Genomic DNA, 23,514 nt, shown 5'->3' with positions numbered 1-23,514 from the left:
ATCCCAATTCCATCTGATTTTATTGAAAAAGGCTTTTCATAAAACATTGACTAGGAAACTAGTCTTCAGCAAAGCAAAACACCAACCCACAACCTCATGTTCCAACTGGAGTGGTAATAAAACACCTTGCGGGAGCAGCTTACCCATCTTTTTTGACACCGTAGGCATTTTGTGAAGGTGCTTCCCAATGCCCTCTCAAATTTTAAAGATGCCCCAGGTCCAACTTGCTTACATCATCTTTTTCTCCTGAGTAAATTGCAAACCAGATGCATCAGGTTGTCTGGGAAGGTTTTGGTATCTTTACAGCTTGAATTTGAGATTTGTTCCCTCTTAGCTACATCTTATCAATCATCATTAATTTTCTTCCTATCTTTGTGATCGTTAGAGCAAGCTCAATAGCAGTTCTTGTATCCACTTCAGCACTTGCAGATACAAGGAAAATCTGTCCATGTTGCAGCTTGCTCCCTTCCAAATCTACCCACCTACCACCACATGTAGGAAAGTGTCAGATTTTTCCATCTAAGTAGAATATACTTCCTTTATGTAGTGGACCATTCAAAAATTTGATTCCACCTCTACCCCTCTTTGAAAGATCGAGTTTAATTCTTCCAGTGGGGGTGGATGTGTGCTGAACTTCTCATGGACATGGGAAGGGAAGTGAGCAAGGTAGTCCTAAAACTTAGAGTAAAGAAGGAATATAATTACCTGGAATATGTCTGTTTTTACTTCCTAAGACAAAGACATTTATTCTTCCTTGTTTCTGCATTCCTGACCCCAGATGCAAATGCATGTGGTTCTGTATAGTAGAACACGGAGTATATATGAATATATATATGTAGTAATTCCGCAAGACCGAACCGCATTTCGTTCTGTTATACGTAGGGTCGCCATGAGTCGTAAACGTCTCGACGGCAACTAACAACAACCACCATAATTCCTGTTGACTAGTGTCAAGAGGATCTATGGTTCTAGAAATATTTTCTTCTAGTATTCTACATGTTTTTATTTTAATTTTTTTATTGCTCAAATTTAGCCACCGCCCATCTCCCCCAGAAGAGGGACTCTGGGTGGTTTACAATAAATCTTGCGTCTAGCTTCGTGTGGATGGGATGGCTGTGCTATGTCGCTCCTCTTAAGTGGTCAGTTAATGATCAGTGGTACCCACCTTTTTGGATGGAAGCAGAATATCTGATGGGTACCAATGGCCGTCGCGTTTTTTCCCCATAATCCAGTGCCTGGTATGAGTGTTTGCAAAACTTCTATGTGAACGCGCACAGACACACTTCTGAATTTTTCAAGCTCTCTGGTTTGGATAAAAACCCAAACTCTTCTTCTATTTTTGGGAAGTAGAGAGTTGCTATTTTGATCACTTCCACATTTAATCCAAGGGGAATATTGAAGAATTCTCCCATCTTTAGAGATCTGTAATATCTGTAGCCGAAGAAAGACAGTTGGCAAATTTTAGGATCCTGTTCCCTATTAGGGACAAGTGAAACGCTTACTGGATAAGTGAAGATGCCTTGACACCATTTTCCTAAGAGGACCAAAGTGTTAATAATCTATCAGCTGCATTGGTATCCAATTCTGCCTAACAAAGGGAAGTGTGAAACTAGTATTTATTTTTTACTACAGCACTGTAAATATTGCTGTGCTTTAGAAAGTGACAGCCCTACCAATTTTAGTTACTAAGCATTTAAAAGCAATCAAGCCCTTAAACAGATTTGGATTTTCTTTGTTATCACTGCGAGCATCCTTGTCTGGCCTGTCTAAATTCTGTACTCTCCAAACCCTTTTTTTTTTTGTAATGTTGTGTGCAAGCATCTCTGGTCCTGCATCCTCCCGACGGAATAACAGTTTGAGATCTGATGGCTCCTAAGCTGCCTGCCCTTCCTCATGTTTGAAGACCTTCATTCCCCCCACCCACCCCCAATGCTTTGAAGACCTGGATCCCCCCCATCAGAAAGATCTGTGAATCCCTCTGAGATGGTTGTTTTGATTGTTGAGATGCCTTCACCAAACACTGTTTTGTGGTCTGTTATATTTTGGGTTTGCTTATTTTTTATCGCTTTGTGGTTTTCATTGGGCATCACCCCAATCGCTTCTAAGACCATGGTTAAAAAACTGGGCTTTTTGCTGGATTTTGGTGGTGCATCACCACCAACACTGTATTTTAAATAGTATGTAGGAATGGTATCAGAGGCTTAAAAAGAAAGAATCTTCCTCTAAAAGTGAGAAAAATCCTAAAGCTCTCCTTATTGATTCTTTAATGCCCTGGCTTGCATTCTCAGCAAAAATAAGATCAAAGCTTAGCACCAGCACATAAAGGTAGACTTGATCCTTCCTGGTCAGATGCTTGCCTTCTGCTTCAAGATTTTTACTAGCAAAAATGTAGATGTATTTGCAATACTTTGCCAAGTCCATCTTGTGCCCTGAAGTTAAGTGCCCTCAATATCTGAGGCTGAATGTTAGGAGGTAATTTAGTTATCTGAGTTAGCCTAAATTTCCTTTATAAAATGGTGTAGTGTCTAAACTGTTAATAGGCTTCCTTGATTTCCTATTTTAAGGCTGACCGTTACAATAAAAATGCCAAATAAAGGGTTTTTTTTTAATGTTTCCAGTGTACCTGGCACTTGACAGCTTATTTTTCAGTCGCCTAATTCCATTTGAAATGGCTGCTGTTTAACCATAAAAGAGTAGATTTTTACAGAAATGGTGACATTAACAGGGATTTGCTTTATTTGGTTGGCCTTGTCTCGTTTGAAATACACTGCAGCCGTCGGTTTTGCAAAATTGTTTTTTTCCCCCCCAAAATTCATTTTGTTTCCCTTGATAGCAAAGTTATGATCCAGCTCTTTCTCCGGCTCTAGATGAGTTTTTAGTTTAAATGTCTAAATGTCTCTCTATTCTATGCGCTTTCAAATGGATGATGTTCAAGGCTGTTGCCATACTGAGACCAAAAGCTGTTTGGTGTGGTGCACATGTGACTTTTTCTACTTTTGAGTGGAACCTTGTTGGGCTAAACGTCAAAAGATGAATTTTACGGATTGTTTTGGCCCATCGGAGACATCAGGGTGTTGGTGACTTTCAGTGGTGGGTTTGAGCAGGTGACACCAGGTTCATAATGACAGCAGAAGCGCCAAGGTTAAGTGTTCAGAAATATACCATGTATGCTTTTAGAGTCAAACAAAGAATGCCAGATTTTGAAAGGATTTCAGAGATCATCTAGTCCAACCCCCTGCCCAGTGCAGGTATCCACAAGTGCATCATTCCTGACAGATGGTCATCCTATCTCTCTGTAAGCACCTCCTGTGAAGCATCTCAGATTAACCTGGCATCGTTAAAGATCTTCCTGTGGGTTATCAATCTGCTGTGGGCTGGTAGTGGAAGGACGGAGAGCTGCCTATTAATGCTGGGTGTTGAATTAGTACACATTAGTCCTTGGATAGGAGACCACCAGGCTCAAGTGGGAAGGAAATGGCAAACCATTTCTCTGCAGTGACAAGAAGACAACACTGATGTGTCCGTGAGGTCTCCAGGACCTGAGTATGATTTAAAGAAGACTACCTTCTTCTGAAGATCAGACCCCTGAGTATCCATGCTGAGCCCAGAAAAAGGATCTTCACTTCCTTTCGGACTCATTTGCTCACCTCTGTGAAATTCTGGGCACTTATGATAACTAGCTGATGTAGAAGGCTGCTTGAAACATCACTGCTTCCCAGTGTCCTCCGTAGCTGCTTCCAACTGCAGAAGGTGTAAGGAACAGGCCTCATTTAGCCAAAATGAGTGGAATTGAGACAATTTTATCTACTGCTTGCTCCTATATGAATGAATTGGGACTTTTCTTAGCCTCAGATTCTCTGTCAGCTTTGGACAGATCTCACCTGAGTTGCGTGCATGAATAAAACTGATTCATTCCTCTGGGATTTTGCAGTGGCTTGGATAATCCATGGGAAGAGGGTTTAAAGTGCATATGAGAAAACTTTTAAGAGAGAAAAAAAATTAAGGGGTAGGGTTGCCTCTTAAGCACTCAAAAAGTAAAATGTGGGACTCTTCCTTATTTGTGAATTATTTCCGTGCGTTTTCTTTCCAGTTGATTCCTGGATTGCTGAAGTGCTGTATATTTGTTTGAAAATGGACTGTCTTGTATAACTTAACTTAATTTAGAGAGCCAGTTTGGTGTAGGGGTTAAGGCATCAGGCTAGAAACTAGGAGGCTGTGAGTTCTAGTCCTGCCTTGAGCCAGATGGGTGACCTTGGGCCAGTCACTCCCTCTCAGCCCAGGAGCCAATCAGGCGTGGTATGAGAGTTCTAGTCCCGCCTTAGGCACAAAGCCATCTGGGTGACCTTGGGCCAGTCACTCCCTCTCAGCCCTGGCAAGGAAGCAATGGCAAACCATTTCTGAAAAAACCTTGCCAAGAAAACTGCAGGGACCTGTCCAGGCAGTCTCTGAGAATTGGACATGATTGAATGGGCAAAAAAAAATTTTTTTTTATTTATTTATTTTTTAAAAAGCACCAGGATAGCTTCTTCTAAAATCTGATTTCACACTGTAGCCATTCGAGTGTTCATATGGAGTTGCTGCTATTGTGTATGTTTGGATACAAATGGGTTCTCTACAAACATTTTTTTTCTGCTTGTCATGGTTACATTGGCCAACTTCTTTCCTTTAAACTTAGAATGGCTTTGCAGCACCTCTGGATGAGTTATTTCTCTCTCCATGCATTGCATGGGAGGACGGTGGCGAATTTGGGAAGAATGGAAGTTCTTTTCGACAGTCTTGTTAGAAATCGGGATGAGTTTACAGTGCCCACAGTCACTGCTTGTTGAACTGTATAATTCTGGGTGATGTTTTTAGCAGTGTGTGTCTACAGCAAAGGCCTTGCTGCAGCAGATACTTCCAATTCTGGAGCTGAGGTTCTAGAACATGGGTGCAAAGCTTTTTGGGGCCAGATTTGTCTGTTGTGGGGGAAGGCAATCCAAAAATATAATTGCTGGAGCTAGGACAAAAACGGAATTGAATTCCATCTCCTTTATGTTCAGCGGTAATTAGAATTAAATACAGTATTATTACTCACTGCACATGCCTCTAATACTCTTTGCCTTCTGCTATCTTAAAAATTACAGTTGGGTAACAACATTTGGTAGTGTCTAGAGGCCCGACCCAAGGGATTTTTGGTAGGGGTGGAGAGAACATATGCATTCTGCGGCTTCAGGTGATACACTTCCTCTTTAGAACATCTGCTGGCTCACCTGAAGCTCTGGCTGCATCTGGTATGAATGAATAGGCAATCCTAAAATACATTATTTGCTCCAGGATGGCTGACTGTCCCCAGGGAAGAATGGTAGCATTGAGCAAATGGTCTTTTAACAGAATTGTTGCTCTATTGCTGATTTTTGCAGAGTTTCCTACAATTTGGTCTGGGGAAACACACACACACACAATGAGAACTTCACTGTATTTCACCCCCCTTGTAAGGGCTAATTAGCTATAAGGTAAAGGTAAAGGTTTCCCTTGACATTAAGTCCAGTCGTGTCCGACTCTAGGGGCCGGTGCTCGTCTCCGTTTCAAAGCCGAAGAGCTGGCATTAGTCCGTAGACACTTCCTCCGTGGTCATGTGGCCGGCATGACTAAACAGAACGCCGTTACCCGCCCGCCGAAGCAGTACCTATTAATCTACTCCCATTTGCATGTTTTCGAACTGCTAGGTTGGCAGGAGCTGGGACTAGCAACGGGAGCTCACCCCGTCACGCGGATTCGAACCGCCAACCTTCCGATCGGCAAGCTCAGCAGCTCAGCGGTTTAACCCTCAGCGCCACCACGTCCCTAATTAGCTGTAGGAAGCATCATTAAAGACCTGCTGATTGGAGGGAGAAGTTTGGCCTGAGAGTATTTTCTTAAGTCCGGGAGAAACTGACTTGGGTATATTATGCTCAGAGATTAGCATGAGTAAAGAAGAGGAAGCAATACTGAGGTTAGTCGAAATGTATCCCTGGAATGTAATATTTATATCTTGCAACAAAGATTACAGGAATTAGGACTTTTCCCCCCTTAATATTTTATCTTGGCTTGTTTTATATTTAATTGGATTGGATTGACACATCCTGTCTTACAGTCTGGGTAGTTGCCCCATTGAAAACTGAGCCCTGGAAGATCATTAAACTTGATGAGAATTTGACTATGCAACATTACTTGGAAATGGGAGAAGCTGCTGTTGATGTCAGTCAGCTCACGCCGCCTCTTTAATATCTGGTACAAATCATTTGATGTCTGTGGGATCACAATATCACACTTGATGTTGACTAAAATTGATGCAGCGAAGAGTAGAATTGCCTCTTGCAAATGCGTGGTTCTACGCAACAACAGTGAAAGGTAATCAGAAGCCTCCAAATGTCTTGCTGAATATTGTCTAATCTGCTGGGCTTCAAACCTGACATTCTGTTTAGTTTTGTTTTTGTTTTTACTAGAAATTGAGGTCCATGAACTAGATGATCAAGTTGATGGATGCTAAGAATGGAAGAATGCACACTCAGAAATTTTCACTGGCTATCAGAATCAAGCTCTGAGAGCATACAAAATTCATATTCTGTTTCCCTCCTCCCATACTTCCTTTTCCGAAGTGCTGTTCCTTAAAAAGGGTGGGGGTACGATGCTGTTTAGTTGCAAGCAATGGTTCATAGACCCCACTGATTATCTGACAGGAAACCCTAATCTAATACCTTCTTATCCCTGGCTGATTTGCTAGGATGAGGTGGAGTTTCCACACTACGGGCCAACTGTTCTGAGAGATTCCCTTTTCCCAGGGAATCCAGGGTGGAGATAAACTATGGGAAGCATTTCTTAGAAAACCCTTTAAAATAGAATCCTTAGGGTGATTTGAGTATTCCCCCCACCCCCGTCCAATTGTGTCTGACTCTTGGAGACTGCCTGGAGAAGTCCCTGCAGTTTTCTTGGCAAGGTTTTTCAGAAGTGGTTTGCCATTGCCTCCTTCGTAGGGCTGAGAGAAAGCGACTGGTCCAAGGTCAAATGTAATCTGAGCACATAGTGTAGATGTGTCTATACCTACGAAGACCAGAATGATACAAGCCATGGTATTCCCTGTGACACTCTACAGAAACGGAAGTTGGACTTTGAAGAAGTGAGATAGAAGGAGTATTGATACTTTTGAGCTTTGTTGTTGGAGGAGACTCCTGAAAATACCATGGATGGCCAAGAAAACAAACAAGTAGATCATCAAACAAATCAACATAAAGTTCTCACGTGAGGCACAAATGACCAGGTTCAAGTTATCCTACTTCAGACACATTATACAAACACCCAACTCTCTGGAGAAGGCTCTGATGCTGGGAAACGTGGAAGAAAAGAGAAGAAGAGGACAACCAGCGGCAAGGTGGAGGGACTCAGTTACAGTGGTGATGGATGGACCATTGGAAGAGCTGAAGGACCAAGCTGAGGACAGATCCTCCTGGAGAAGGTCTAGCTACATGGTTGCTAAGAGCTGACTTTGACTTGATGGCACACAATCCATCCATCCATGTCTATCTGGACAAGCCATACAATTCCTACAGAAGTCCATAATGCTGGGAAAGGTGGAAGGAAAGAGAAGAGGAGGAGGACCAGCAGCAAGGGGGATGGACTCAGTTACAGAGGTGATGGGTAGACCATTGGAAGACCTGAAGGACCAGGTTGGGGACAGATCCTCCTGGAGAAAATCTATGTGGTTGCTAAGAGTCAACACCAACTTGATGGCACGTAATCAGCATCGCATATTCTTTATGCCACTTCTAATTTTTAAAAACTCTCAGAACTTACTACTCGTCCTTAACTATTATTGGGGCAAGAGTGAAAAAAATCTAGTTCACAAATGTTTCTTTGTTCCTTGATTTTCTTGGAAGAATTCCAGGTTCACCACAGTTCAGCCAGTGACAGAGATTCTCAGGCTTGTTAAATAGAACATTACTTGTTAATATTAGAATATTTCTGCATAAGCTTTTGCCCAGAAAGACCAAGGAATATCTTGAAGCCCCCAACCCAGCCCTTCATTTGCTTTTTACCACCTCCTAAAATGCCTGACTTGGTGTTGCTGTAGGATTAATTGAAATTTCACCCTCCTTTTCCACCATCCCTCTCATGAGCTGTATATGAAAACATCCAAATAAGTATTGGTTTAACGTTCCTCTTGCAAGGAGTTGACCTTTTCCCATCTGCTGATAGGATAGATTCAGCATGGCGGTTTTCTTGGAGACAAATCTTGGAAACTTCTCCAGCAAAATGGAGTGGCTTGGGTGAATCAGCTCCTGTACATACAGTCTGTGGGGCAGTTGCTCCTCAGTTGGTCCTCAGTTGTACCCTTACCTTTTCCAATTCTTCAACAGTGATCAGATGAATTTAACGGGCAAATTTGCATTTCAGGACAGCTGAAGAATGGGTATTGCTTTTAAACCCATCTTTTAGATTGATTGATTGATTGATTGATTGAACTACCTATCAAATTTTATCACCGCCCATCTCCCTCCCAAGGAGGGACTCTGGGCGGTTTAGAATAAAATAGAATTAAAAACCCAAACAGTTATAAATACAATAAATGCAATAAGCAAGAATGTGATAGAATCTAGATGGGCAAGAGTTTATCAGACCGTGAGTGTAGCAGGTCCATCCAAAGTCATCTTGGCCAACTACGGTATTGGACATCTCGACATGTTTCATTTCTGATGCATTACTTGCTTGTCTCTAGGAAACTTCCTCTACTTCACCCTCTTTTACAGAGGTCAAGCCAGTTGATTGACAAGGTAATATTCTATCCCCTTATTGGTCTTGAGGAAAGTTCATGGTCCGTGAGGGTTTGGCACGTGTGTGTGAAGCTGCCCAGAAATTAAGGTGGTGGTTCCTACTTCTCTGAAAGCCATCTATGCAAAGTATCCTCTGTGTTCTCTTAAGTCAACTATGTTGGGCTGAAGTTCTTGGTCAGCAAGGAGGCTTCACAGGGCAAGGCAAGAGATATATCATTAGATCAATCCAACAGGCTCTCCCTCTAATAGATTTGTATCTTGCATACAGCTGAATATTTTATAGCAGTGGGACACCTGTAGTTCCAAGCATAAGCTAATAAGTTGTGTGATGAAACCCAATCAAGTTGATTAGAGGCTTGCAGTCAGAACTCAATTGATGCCTTTGTGCTGGGGGATAACTGCCCTATTCCCATTTCCCAAAGCAATGAAACATCTTTAATGCACATTGTCTTAAAGGATATAGTTTCCACAGGTCTATCACACCTTCCGGCCATTTGCCTATACCTCCTCGCTCATCGTTGCTCAGAAAAAACACAGAGGAGCAGAGAGGAAGCACCAAAGCCTATCCGGAGTGAAGCTGAAACCAGATGTGCACTTGCATCCACAGCTGGAGAAGTGCAGTCCTTCCAAGTCATCTCACCCTGTTCCAACAAGCCAGCATGCCAGGTGGCCCCTCATCTGAGCTGCTGGTGGAGTATACGCCATGAGTCCCAGATGAGCTAGAAGTCAAGCTGTTTCTGTCCTCCCCATCTCTGGCTCATAATTATTGTAATTATAACGGTACATGATCAACAAAGCAACGCATCCTGGCTCTTCTTTGCTGGCCCTGACCTGCTTTTGAAAGCTGATGCAGTTGTGTTGGGGAGTGCGTTGAGTGCAAAGTTGGAGAGGGTGCTCTGTCTTTCAGACTCAGTTTCCCCTTGCTCCTAATGGCCTCCAAAGGTTGCCCATCTGCATGCCATGTTATTGTCAGCTGCAGCGCAAAAGATGGGGAATGAATGGGTCTTTGCGTTGCTTTGCAAGACGGTCTGGAAAGCTTTCAACCACATGATCCAGATGTACTCTATTTTTCCGCCCGGTAACTCAATTATCACAGTCGCTTCTCTTCTGTCTCCTGGTTCTGTGTTAAACATCACCGTCCCTAATCTTTCTCCTGTCTCCTTGATGTGACTACTTTAGCTTTTCAACTGTGACACAAAAGCTGTTCTTAGAGAGCGACCTGCTTTTTAATGGCATGGATAATAACATTAAGAACTGAATACAGCAGAGCATTAATGCTGTCAGAAGGTGCCAGCTATTTACAATTAGGAAGAATCTAAATAATAACCATATTGTTAGGCTGATGTATAACTTAGGTTCCAAGGGCATTTTCTTTGCATCTTTGTTTCCACCCTTGCTGGTGGCCCCTCTTATAAAGCCATCCATGTTTTAGAGGATGGTTTTAATTAAAGCCAGCTTTTTTTTTTTAAAGATGGTTGAAAAGAGCACTGTTCAGTATGCTCCGTATTGTGAGCTTGGTTCAGTTTTTCATTCCGTCCCACTCTCGTTCCCCAAGTTTGTGAGTCTGGATCTCAACTCCGCTTGTGAACTTGGGAATCCGAACAACAGATGGTGCTGTTACAAATTAAAAGAATTCAGAGCAAGCTCCATCAGCTGCCAACATGAAACACACTTTTTTCTGAAGGAAAGGAGCTCATTATCAAGAGTATTTAAGCAAAGTAGGTATTTAATCTTCCTTAATCATTTGCATTCTTGAGAAGAAGGATACCAGTGGCAGCTGTCATGCCCGGCCAAGGCCTATGAATGCTCTTGGTTATAATTACTTTGACGAATCTATTTTAATTCTGTTCATGCTGAATGCAATCAAAACTGAAGCCCAGAAGTAGGAGGTGTTTTTACAAGCTTCTTATTTGTAATTAATTTGATGACTTTCCAATGTTTTCTTTTTTCCCCTCGTCCTGCATTCAGGAAGAGGTGGAATAATTCTTAGGGCTTGGAAGAGAAATCCAAGAAGCGTTATATTGTGTTGCTGTCCTGCCCTGGCTAATATGGTAGTGTGGATTTCTGTCGCATTGTCTCATGTTATGCATTATCCGGGAGCTTTTAATTTTCCTGCATAAAATGGTGGGCAGGCTGAAAATTGTTGCATTTTTCATTTTGCCCTTGTTTCAGCTGAGGAAACAAGTTGAGTTTCTTTTTTTGTGTTCTAAACTGTGTCAAGCCTACCGTAGGATGTACACTACAGATTTCAGTGTCTCCCTGATTCTGAACAAGCGCAGTTGAATGAGCTCTGGGGGCTGCAAAAAGGAGAGGGGAGGGTGGGGGGACCCATTAAGCATATTCCTGTTCTAAATCATACTTTGTTGCCCACGTCTGCATACCCTTAAGAGCGATGCTGAAAGGGTTGCGATACCTCGTAAGCGTTTTATGTCCTGCCATACTTCAATTCATTCATCAGAAGCCAGCTGCCTGTCAGGCTATGGGATGTATGGGGAACTTGGTTGAGCAAATGGTGATTGTGATGCAGGCGGAGTGATTTCATTGGCTGCAGGAACCACGGCTTAGTGGTGAAGGGGGGCAGGCGTGGTCTTTGAACATCTCTTCCAGAAGTGAACTTGATTCGACAGCTAGTAGTTGCCTCAGCATCGAACAAGTAATGTTCCTGCCATTCTCACGTTTGCTCCTGTAAGGGTGTCAGCCCTTAGAGATAGTCCAATGAAGATGTTCCAACACTACCTTTATTGTACGGCTACATTAGAGAATCTTGCAAGTCTGAAAGTCCATCTCTCCTCCCTCACCCTTACAGCCCGAGAAGCTAGGGAGGGTCCCTTCTAAGCCTCTTTCCCTGCCCGTTATCTGATCGTTCCCTAGGCAGCATCTCTTTCCCTGTCTCCCAAGGTCATTCCCACATACCATTACAACAGATGGATGCTGCTTTATCTTTTCCTTTGGCCTGGTGCAAAGATGTTTTTATGGCCCAAGGTTTGAGGGGCCAACCAATTTAGAGGCTTCCTTGAAGGTGCAAGTGTTCCGCACTGGCCACACACCTGTGCTTCCCACAATGGGGCAAGCCAAACCACCTTTGCACACTAAGGGGAATTGCCTGACCTCTGTCCTTAAGACCCAAGAAAGCCACAGAAGTACCACCCCTTGCACAATATCCTCAACCTGATGAGCAAATTCAACTGGTTTCTGGATTGTGCAGTTTGTCAAACCTGATGAGCTGCGTTAGCACAAGGCTCAAAGCCAGGTGTCAGCCCTTTGAGGCAGTCCAGAAAAGAAACCAAAATCGTAAGTACTAACACTATCTTTATTGTAAGGTCACACTAACAGAATCTTGCAAGTCTGAAAGCACGTCTCTCCCACCTTGCCTTTACTTTCCAGAGAACTTGGGAGGGTCTCTCTGAGATGCTTCCCACACCCCTTTTCCTTCTGTGGGCTCAGCTGCCTCTTATCTGACCAGTGCCCAGTCTGTGGTTCTTCCTCCTCCTCCTGTTTCTCAAGGACATACTCACAGACCGTTATAAAGGGTGAGATGATACAGGCTGCTTTGAGTTCCTGGTCATGAACATCTTTGCATTGGTTTAATCCTGATCATCTCTTGATCATCATGCTTCTTCTTTGGCCTATTTGTTTGTCCCATCCTTTACTCCTGTTGATGCTACCATCTAATGTAGAAGTTTTCAAACACCACGAAACTTGCTAGTTTTTAAAAACAAATCATGGAACCCTGAACAAGAGACAAAGCTCTAGTGAATAGTATTTTGTGGGGTCTTAAGCTCTCATGAAACTCTGTCAAGTCCTTGTGGAACGCTGGGGTTCTGCAGAACATACTTTGAAAAACCCTAGTCTGTTGGACTGAGTCTGCTGGTGTAGAACATTTGGTACAACCCTGGTTGATTTTGTATTGAGCAAGAGAGATGCCACCTTGCAAATTTGTGAAAACAAGATAATCTAGGAGGGATGGTGGATTGCCATAGGCTTCCTCCTTTGGCTGACCTCAAAACAAACAGGGTTGATCCTACGGAAAACTGATGGAACGAAAACTACTTGGGACCTGTCCGTGAATTCCCAGAAGATGAGTTTGTCAAAGAGAGTATAGCTCCATGCTAAGAATAAAAATAAGTTTTAAAAGAGGAGGAGATAAAGGCATATGTTTAACATTTATTCAGCATTTGTCACTTGGAAGCCTTCATACCAGCTGTGGTGATTAAACTGTCTCCCATTCTGCATTTCCAAGCAGACACAAGGAATTTAGACAAATAGATTTATTGCTGAGAATTAGGAAGGCATATATATGAAGATGTTCTCATTTTAATAGTACCCCAGAATCCTGCCCTCTGTTTAACCCTAAGCTTTTTATTTTAAGTTCTTTTTCTTTCACCAAACTTGAAATAAATGTATGTGAAATAATAATGTGCAGGAAAGATCAAATCTGAACTTAGATTTTATCTTTATTTAAATCTTTTGGATCATTATATCTTAAACCATTCCAACTGAGAGACTCTGGGATGAGTCATAGCACATTATAAATAATCCAGTGAAACTAACAACTTGTAGTACATTTTCTCTGAATCAGCCTTAGCTCTGATCTTTCAGCAATAAAAACTGGCCCAAACCAGGAGCTTTTAAATGATTCTTGGAAGTGCTCAGATAAATAAGAATATTGGCAACTGTCTTGCATCAAAGTCAACATAGTCTATACCAGCCTTTGCCAATGTGACTGTCCTCCTGTTGTTCATTCTGGGAGTTGAAGATGTCTGGAAGTTGCCCAGGTTGAGTAGCACTGGTCTGCACTGAGTTGCAGAAACTCTCCAGGGTTTCAAATATGGAATGATTCCACCTCTGTATGGATTCTGCAACATGCATGTATCCTGCGGTTGAGTTATGGCGCTTCCCAAAATTATCCTTGAGATTATATGAAGATACTTTTGACCAAAGTAAGTCCTTTGAATTGTATCCAGAAGAAAATAGGAAGCTACAATAGATGTCCATGCATTGCTGTAATTCATACTCCTAACAGTACAGGGAGTACTGTCAAAAGAAAAAATCCTAAGTATGTTCTGAACAAGGGAAAATTTTGAACGATCTCATAGAACACCTGACAGTGGTCTACTCTTAATGTTAAGCTTACAAGGACATAATATTTACTGTAGCCTCAAATCCGTTGACACAGCTTATCCTCCCCTCGTCAAGAGTTTCTGAGTGACATTAATGAGATTCTGAGTGACATGGATATTGTTACACACCCATGCCTATTTTTAAGGAGCCCCTTCCCAGTCCTGTCCTATTAGACTGCCGTCATCTAGGTTTGAAGCAGCAAATCTAAGCCTTTCCTCTTTAACAGATCGGTCATCTTTAAAGCAGACCCATGCAATTGGTGGTTCTACTCAAAGTAAATAAAAAATTAACCCAATGAATAATTAGTGGCAACATGTAGGATATGACCACCAACAGACAAGAAAGATGTACGTCGTATTTACAGAGGATCGTGACTACATCAGTCTAAGCTCAGTCTCTCCTCTTAATGGTGTTTTGGGTTCATCCTGTGCTTAATTTTTGGAGAGCTTTCACTTGGAAAGAACATTCTTGTGAGTACTGAAGAACAGAAGTCTGCAGGCAGGGAGTAAAGATTGTTTTACATGGGCAATTTTTGACAAGAGGAAACTTTAAAAAGTGGTCCCAGTTTGACCTGTTGCTTTGCACTTGATGCAGTTACTTTCCACGTTGCTTGGACATCTATGTTGGAAGCCTATGAGCATTCAATCACTCATGGTCAGTTGGATCTCAGCCAGGATCTACGGAGAAACTTGGCTTGTTACCGTACGACGTGCGATGCATCTCATTAGTTACCAGGTTCATTGGGGGAAATGAATATTTCGGATTTCTTTTCGTTGTTGTTGCTGCTTAGGAAGCGTGCCGAATGAAGCCACGAGGGCAGCTGCATTGATTGATTTTTCTCTGTCTTTGTAATAGTCACTGCAGGTACCTGCAGCAAAGATGAATGTTCATTTCTCTTTAGGTCATGAATAAGGAAGTAGGGAGTGGAATGAGAACGATCTCTGCTTGCTCAGGATCTAAGACTGACATGTGATGAATCCCTCCTTTTTCCTTTCCCTTTGTGTCATTGACTTAAAATTTACTAGTTATGTAATATGGGGTGGGGAGGAGAGAGAGAGAATCTAGCCCTGCTTCTTTGAGTTGTGTGGTGCTTGTTGGAGGACATTTGGGTCGTCAAGTTACTAAAAAAGTGACGGAATGAATCCGGACCCCATCAAATGAAACGAAGGGCGCGTTGATACGTCTAGTTTACGGGAAAATAAACAAAGGGCTGTTTTTCCGTGTTTGTCTCCCAGCTTAATATCATACAATGTTTGCTCGGTTATGAAAAAAAAGAATGCTTGGGGGTGGGTGGGGGGCAACTGCACACACTTGAAACCTGCTCAGCTTTTCTGGAACTTTTTTAAACATTTAAGATAACTATCTTTTCAATTTGTCTTCCCGTTCCTTCCTCTCAGTATCTGACGCTTACCAGGTTGAGGGTGCCCAACGTGACGGCCATGTTCTTTATCTCTTGGTCTCTTTTCCATTATCTGCAAAGGTGGTCCCCCTCTACGGACTGTTTAGGTTAACAAGAATAACTTTTATCCCCCGGGTCTTACATCTCCTTTTGATCCCATCCAAGTTTTATTTTGACTTCCCTTAGTGATGTTGACTCTCAGTTTTGGTTTTTATTCTACTAGTAGGATTAAATGATAGACCATGTAGCATTTCTGGTTAATATCCAGGTGTTCCAGGGGACGCGGTGGCGCTGCGGGTTAAACCGCTGAGCTGTCGATCGGAAGGTCGGCGGTTCGAAACCGCGCGGCGGGGTGAGCTCCCGTTGTTAATCCCAGCTCCTGCTCACCTAGCAGTTCAAAAACATGCAAATGTGAGTAGATCAATAGGTACCGCTTCGGCGGGAAGGTAACGGCGTTCCGAGTCGTCATGCTGGCCACATGACCCGGAAGTGTCTATGACAACGCCGGCTCCAAGGCTTAGAAACGGAGATGAGCACCGCCCCCTAGAGTCGGATTCGACTGGACTTTACGTCAAGGGAAACCTTTACCTTTACCTATCCAGGTGTTCCAATCTCCCTCACCTTGAACTCTTCACGGATCCGTTTTCCGATTCTTGTAAAGCGGTGCTGTGGTCCACACTGTCGTATTTTTAACACTTGTTTTCTGGATCTATCCATCAAGCAAGGTCTGATGATCCTTGCTCTTGACCCTCCTCTGTTCCCTGAGAAATTGTCCAGTCTATACATGGGACTGGACAAACTCTAAGAAGAAGAAACTGAAATTGTTTCCCTGTACGTCCATTCTGTCTCCTCCTCCGGTAGAACTTTTCAAGAGTCATGGTTTGTTATTGTCCTGTTACGTTTCTGCTTAGATCCATGGGGTAGAACCAAGTACAGGTAATCCTTGTTTAGTGACCACAATTGGAACGGCAACTGTCATGAAGCAAAGTGGTCACTCAGTCAAACATCACAATTTTACGATCTTACTTCAGCTTTCCTTTGCTTTACAGCCCTGCGAAGGTCGTAAATGCGAGGACTGGTCAGAAAGTTACTTTTTCACCACCCGTCGTAACTGTGAATGGTCACTAAACAAGCCAGTCACTAAACAAGAACTACCTGTAAACCTTTGGGCCCTCTTTCCACAGTGGCCAGACAAGAGAAAGTGGTGCTTTGGTCTTCCCAGCCATGGCTCACATTTTCTCATTAGGAATAGCCACTAGAGGCAGCCTACTTCATTATGTGCACATTAACACTTTTGTTTTGAATGCAACCAAGCCCAGGATAGCAACCTATATTGCACCAGTTATTTTAGGGTATAACATCCCCCACCCCCCATTTAAATTGATCACTGTGTATTTTTGTAAGCTTGAATACCCTTTTTCCCATTTGCCCCTTCCAGCTTTTCCTTGGACCAAATAAATGGCATGCACTTACGATCTTGGCCCCTAAAAGCTGGGGTTGAGTGTGAATGCGCGTTGCTTATTTTTTAAAGTTTTGCTTTAGGGATGACAAGGTTGCGTGCTTGCAGGGCATAAAATGAGATTTAAATTGGTCTCTGCTGCTAAGATCTTTTCTCCCCTTCCCCGGCATATTAAAGGCTCTGATAATATATACAATTTCATTTCCATTCAGGTTGGCTTGTATCTGCTAACGTTACACTGCTGCTGCGTGAGATCTGTACTGTTTTATTATTAATATAACAGGGCGAGCCGAAAAAGCATCTTGCAGTTTAGGACAGACAATTAGGAGTTTCGGTTGCCTTGTGGGAAAGTTTCAAATTGAAACTGAAGATGATATAAAAATTTTAACGCACATGATCAGTCTGGACATTTGGCTTTCTGAGAAATACCTGTAATTTAAAACAGGAAGGTATTTTAAAAAGTATGTGTCCTCCCCCCCGCCACCCCCAGCTTTTAAAATTACAGCACAATCTTTACATGGTTGATTTACATATGTTTTCTGTAGATTGGTTGGCACGGCAGGCTAACTCAAAATGTATTTAACGTTAGCCTGTTGAACAAAGCACAACAAACTCTATTCATTCCACATTCAAAGCCCTAGATGCCGGAACTCAAAATTCTAGATCTCAGATCACCAAGGTGGTGCCTTTACGCATGCCCTTTGGTGCACAAGAAGCTTTCTGCCCCTTTTTAATCTTTTAATTTAATTTTTTTTTTAATTCTCTTCAATTGGTACCTTTTTAATCTTTTTAGATTCTTTTAATTTAAAAATCGAGTTTGTGATTTTAGAAGGTCTCCTTAGATCTTTTGGCAAGTTGATTTTCCTTTCACATCACCAGTTTGCCTTCTGGTAAATGTATGTTTAGAGAGCCAGTTTGGTGTGGTGGTTAAGGCATCAGGCTAGAAACCAGGAGGCCGTGAGTTCTAGTCCTGCTTGAGGCACGAAGCCCGCTGGGTGACCTTGGGCCAGTCTCTCTTACTTCATGGGGGACCATATCAGGAATGTCCCCCTTGGGTAGAAAGCCCAAGGTGAGCAGATTCTGTTTAAAGAAGACTGTGCCAAAGAGAGGGAGTTAGAAACAGGCTGTGAAATGACTCCTTAGTAGGTAGGGTCCAGGTTTTAGACAGGATATTTATAAGGATGAAATTGTTTACCATCCAGGGACATAGAAGTGACTACTTGCCAACAAGTTTCAATTGATAGCTTGCAAAATTCTGGGCACAAAAACTTGTACACTTTGAGGTTGCTTAGCAAGGCTGGGGCCTGCAGGTTGGCGACCAACCTTGCCAGCTGACCATCGCACCTTTAAGATGGTGTTCCAAGGAATGCTGCGGTTCCGTAGAAGCTTCCCAGGGTGATGATCAACAAGCAACCTTCTCAACGCTTTTCATTTGCTGGCGCTGATCTTCCTCTGCAGCAATTGCACACAATACATTGTTCTTTTTATTGCTGTATTTTAATCTCACGGAGCAGTTGTGAGATTCCTGGTTATTTCTTTGCAAGAATGGAATGCTTATCCCGAGAACATGAAGTGGATTTCTCTAGATCAAGAGTCCTCAACCGGTGACTTGCTTGCCATGGGTGGGGGACAGAAGGAATCTCGATAGAATGCCGATTTTTCATAAATTGCTGCAAATGAATTATAAATTGCCATAAATGATCAGTATAATAACAGAATGTCTCAAATCCATGTAAATGTCCTTACTAGGGTGAAAAAACTGGCCTTTTGCTTCTAGCATGGTAGACCCCGAATTCTTTGAAAAAGTGATTTGTGGTATGCAAAAAAACCATTCAGATTATTTCCTGCCCTAGCTGTATTTTGCCCAAGTAAGTGAATTCTGCTTCTCTCTGGTCCCAATTTTTTTTTCACAATAAGCATTTACCCTGTTTTATTGAAGGGGAAAGAAAAAAAATATCCACATTACTAAAGGAACTTGTGAAGAAGGGTTGTAAAAGAACATCTATCCAAAGGCTTGCTCCCACCTGTTAATTGTTGTCAGTTTATCATGCTTTTTTGTTTTTTTGTTTTTTAATTTCGAGTTTTGCTGCAATAATTAAAACATTTTTTACAATAGCAGATGCCATTCCTCCCACACATCAATTAATTTGCAAAATGCACTCAGGTTACAGAGATAATGAAATGCTGAATGCTTTCTAGTGGCGAAGCAGAGCTGTTGAGGGGGGTAGATAAGTGTAGGCGACGTGTGAAAATATGCACGGCCGCTAGATCAACACAAAAGGGAAGTGTGGCCGTGCACAGCATGGTCAGTCGCTAAGAGCCCATGCCAGTTAATTCATTTGTCCTCTTCACCCATAATCAAGAGGCAACCAAAGCTTTGCTGTACACAACAGTGTCTGATTAAATGCTCTTGGCAAGGCTGACTTGGCACCCACAGTCATGGGTTGGCTCCGTTGGAATATGAATGCACTGGGCACAAAGGCAGCATCGCGGTGAGGATTGTGATAGATTCCATTGTATAGTTTCTGTTTTGAACCAAAGGGTTATTCCTAGTTAAAAAGCTCTGCTTTATCCTATTGATCTCACACGAGGGGCCCTTTTGAGAAGAGAAGAAGGGAAATAAAGTTAATTATAATAACGAAAGATGGCGGATTGCTACTTGGCCGAGCCTGGATTATGAAGAACAGCATCCAAGCTGGTGTAGAGTTGATCCCAAAGGGTGTCCATTTGCTAGGGTGCCATGGTGGGCCACAAGGCTGGCTTCTGCAACCTGCGCATATTATGCAACCTGGGCATTTGTCGTGACTATTTTGTTGGGCTTGTAGAACAGCTGTTAAAGCCCTACAATTCCCAGACCTTGAATTTTCCAGCTGTATGGAGCTCAGCCCAGAGTTTCCCAACCTGTGTGGCCCTTGCTTGGAGGTCTAAAGTTGATCCACAGATCTGAAGGGTGCTCAGTTTGCAGAAGGCCATCCTAAAAGACTATGAGTTCCAGGAAGTTGACCCCAAGCAAAACACATTGGTACCCCACCCCACCCGCTACAAGAAAGCTCCCTCTATCCTAGCAATGTTTCTCTTCCTCCTTTCCAAAGTAAACATTTAATAGACATGCTGCTGTATGCCTTACCCAGAACTTCCATTTATTCAGCTTGAATTACTTTGGGATGAATGGAATTTTTTGAACTAGGTGGCTTTCCCGCAAAATGGAAGAACGCTGTATCCTAACTCTTTAGGAAAGTGTGTGGGTCTTTCACAGTTGACCCACAGTTATTTCCTTTTGTCTTAAAGATCCACTCTCTGAAGTGATCTCTTGGGGTTCTGGTCATTGGCCATACTCTGCATGCCTAGGCCCAGGTACCAAGGAATCCCCCAAAATATTTATATATTCTGTGTGATAAGGCACGTATTATAACAGTATTATTTTATAAGAGGTTGGTTTAGCTTTGATTGATGAAAAATGGGAGAGGCCCGGAATTGTTCTGTGCATGATACAGTTGGGTTGATAATCGGTTTTCTCTTTCTTGGAAATCCTTAAAAGAACAGCCATCTATCTGCTGCCTGGAAGATCAAGAACATGGCATGAGAACAACTGCTTTCAAAATACCTACTTTTCATATCAATTCAGTGTTACGCAGGGAACCTCTGTTGGAAATCTTTGATTTTATTATGTTGCAGGAAGAGTAGGGGCCCCCAGACCTTTAACTGCTCTTCAGTTCCAACCGATTAATGCAAGGATTGATGCAACAAAGATTAGCCAAGGTCATACAGCTCACCTTATAGGATGGGTGATGTGAAGCAGTGTTACCATCTTGATTTCTGGTTAGTAGTCCTTGGGCACAGCCTTTATTTATTTATTTATCAAATTTGTCACTGCCCATCTCCTTCAACTGGAGGGACTCTGGGCGGTTTACAATATAAATATTGTAAACAATAAATATATAATAAAATTTCAATATAAAATATAGACTAAAACAATTTCACAAAGCTACCAAGTATAATAAAATCCAGATGGCTGTGGTCTCATTCAGTCATTGTGTAGGAGGGGCACTTCAGGGCACTAGGCAACCCCAAGTATGCCGATTCTCCTCCCTGCCCCAAGCCCGGTGGCAGAGCCAGGTCTTCAACTTCCTCCAGAAGGCCAGGAGCGATGGGGCTAATCTCACCTCCGGGGGCAAGATGTTCCAAAGGGCGGGTGCTACTGCAGAGAAGGCCCACCTCCTGGACCCCACCAGATGGAATCCTCTTATCGGCACTCATACTTCGAAATTGCCTGGAATATGTACTCAAAACTTTATCCCCATTGGCTCAAGAAAGTTGGGAACCTCTGCATTTTGAGATGATAATCTGCTTAAAAAAAAAAAAGTCCTGGTGCACACTTGGTTTTGTGCCAAGAAATAGATTGCCTTGGGTGTTTGCAACTTCAGACCTGCTAGTGCCATTCTTATTAAACATCTGGATGTATTTGGTGAAGATTTTGATTTAATTAACCCCATTTGGGTGTGGGGAATTGCGTCTTAATTTTTTTCATCTTTTGCTGTTGCTTTTTTTAGGCTGCTTGTTTCATGTTGAGAATATTATGGATTCTGTAAATAGTTTTGAAACGCCAGTTGGTGATATATGGGTCTCTTTAACACTTCTTTGATTTATGCCCTCTACAGTGAAAAAAAGCAAAGGAAGCAAATTATGTGGGGGGGGGGGGTCAGGGAGGAAAATGTTGCCAATCTTCACTTTTTCAGCTGCAGTTAAAACCTATATTTTATCAATCAGACATGATGGATTTTGTTTGCATTCTTTTTTTTAAAAAACCCACAGTTTTAACTCTTGGGGGAGCTTAATGGATCGGTGCTAAATGTAAACCCATTTCTGGCAGACTTACCTTTAACAACTCTGCAAGGCAAATTGTACCCTGGAATTTGATAATGCTGAGATGGCCAAAAGAAGGAACAAGAGTGATCTTTCCCTGGTCCCAGCAGCCCCATGAGTTTTGGTCTAAACCAATAAGTCATTTTTTCCTGTAGTCTCACCCCACTGAGAAATCAAACTCTTTCTGATCAGAACTTTACTCTTCATAAGTTCGTCTCCTGCCAATCCCATTCAGTGAAAAAGAGCAGCTTGGGAAAATGATAAATATCTGCAGGTGAGAAATCATGGCCTTTCTCTATCCTTCTGAAGCATTTTTAAACCATACTTGTCATTTTTTAAAAAAATCCTGAGTACTATCAAAACCAGCAAACGACGGTCTTTGTACCCATCAGCTGTACATGGTAGACCAGACAAAGAAACCAAGGTCAAAACTAATTTTATTGTAATGGCTGTAATAACAGAACCTTGCAAGTCTGAATATGATTCCCCCTTCCCTCACTATCTTCCTGTGAACTAGGGAGGGCTTGTTTGAGATGTTTTCTCGGGTTATTTCCTTGACCTGGGTTCAAGTCCTGCTTCTGTGACTAATGTCTTGGTAGCAGCTGTTCCTCCTTCCTTCAAGGCCGTTCCCTCTACCCTCTACCCTCTACCCTTGTTTATTTGTTCAGTCGCTTCCAACTCTTCATGACTTCATGGACCAGCCCATGCCAGAGCTTCCTGTCGGTCGTCACCACCCCCAGCTCCCCCAGGGACGAGTCCGTCACCTCTAGAATGTCATCCGTCCACCTTGCCCTTGGTCGGCCCCTCTTCCTTTTGCCCTCCACTCTCCCCAGCATCAGCATCTTCTCCAGGGTGTCCTGTCTTCTCATTATGTGGCCAAAGTATTTCAGTTTTGCCTTTAATATCATTCCCTCAAGTGAGCAGTCTGGCTTTATTTCCTGGAGGATGGACTGGTTTGATCTTCTTGCAGTCCAAGGCACTCTCAGAATTTTCCTCCAACACCACAGTTCAAAAGCATCGATCTTCCTTCGCTCAGCCTTCCTGATGGTCCAGCTCTCGCAGCCAAATGTTACTACGGGGAACACCATTGCTTTAACTATGCGGGCCTTTGTTGTCAGTGTGATGTCTCTGCTCTTCACCCCTGCTCTAAAGGAAGGTTGAATGACCTGTTGTTGGGCATCCTGTCCAAGCGAAGGCTTGGATTCGGTTTCCCCAATCCCATTTTCTCACCCCACACATAGACCCACTCTGAAGATGGCCCCAACGGCTGGACAGGTGGATGTGGGCGCCGGAGGTCCTTCTGGATCCTTCATAGAATTGCTGCATCCAACCAATTCTTACTATTTTCACTCTCATCGAAATGCTGCTGGGATCCTTGACCTGTACAAGGGCCATGGTGGGAAGTTGAAAAAACATTCTAGAAGAGAAGGCAATGGCATTATGGCACTTCTGTGGCATTGTCAAGAAGATTGCCATGGATTTGCCCCTGCTATTAAGGACGTACTTTGAAAGAAACACGTGGACGGGAAATTACTTCATCGTTTTGCTAGGTTGGAATGGCATGTCTCAAATCCTTCACTGTGGTGACCTTGCTGTGATTCCTCCTCTGCGTCATTTTTGGTATCGTTTGAGTACACGGCATTGGTAGTGCCTTCCTTTCGATAATCCAGTCCTCTTCGGGCAACACGCTTGGCTTTCATGCGCTTCTGTGGGACGAGAGCACCACTGATCGGATGAAACTGAATCTCCATGAACATCCGTGTAGAGCCAGGTACTCGGTTTTTCTCCATCTGTTTGGCCAGTGGACATGTTTGGATTGTTAAAAGTGGGTTGAAGACAATCTCTTCCAGTGATCACCATGGAGAACGAATTGGTCATTCAAGTGA

The 23,514-nt window shown here is 42.8% G+C and overlaps 1 protein-coding gene across 2 annotated transcripts in view; it reads left to right on the top strand.

Moving 5' to 3' along the window:
* MED27 (mediator complex subunit 27) overlaps positions 1–23,514 on the top strand; it is a 117,798-nt gene that overhangs the window by 13,333 nt on the left and 80,951 nt on the right. Inside the window, exon 3 of one of the 2 annotated variants that reach the window (XM_063315986.1) lies at positions 6,486–6,856. The exons of the other annotated variant lie outside the window; for it this stretch is intronic. Coding sequence (XP_063172056.1) covers positions 6,486–6,563 — 78 coding nt within the window. The 3' untranslated portion in view covers positions 6,564–6,856. Of the gene's footprint in view, positions 1–6,485; positions 6,857–23,514 lie in introns of those variants that run through there. 2 annotated transcript variants of the gene reach the window in all.

This window comes from Candoia aspera, chromosome 16 (assembly GCF_035149785.1).
Source record: "Candoia aspera isolate rCanAsp1 chromosome 16, rCanAsp1.hap2, whole genome shotgun sequence".
Classification (NCBI taxonomy): Eukaryota; Metazoa; Chordata; class Lepidosauria; order Squamata; family Boidae; genus Candoia; species Candoia aspera.
This window is presented reverse-complemented; position numbering and strand designations above follow the sequence as displayed.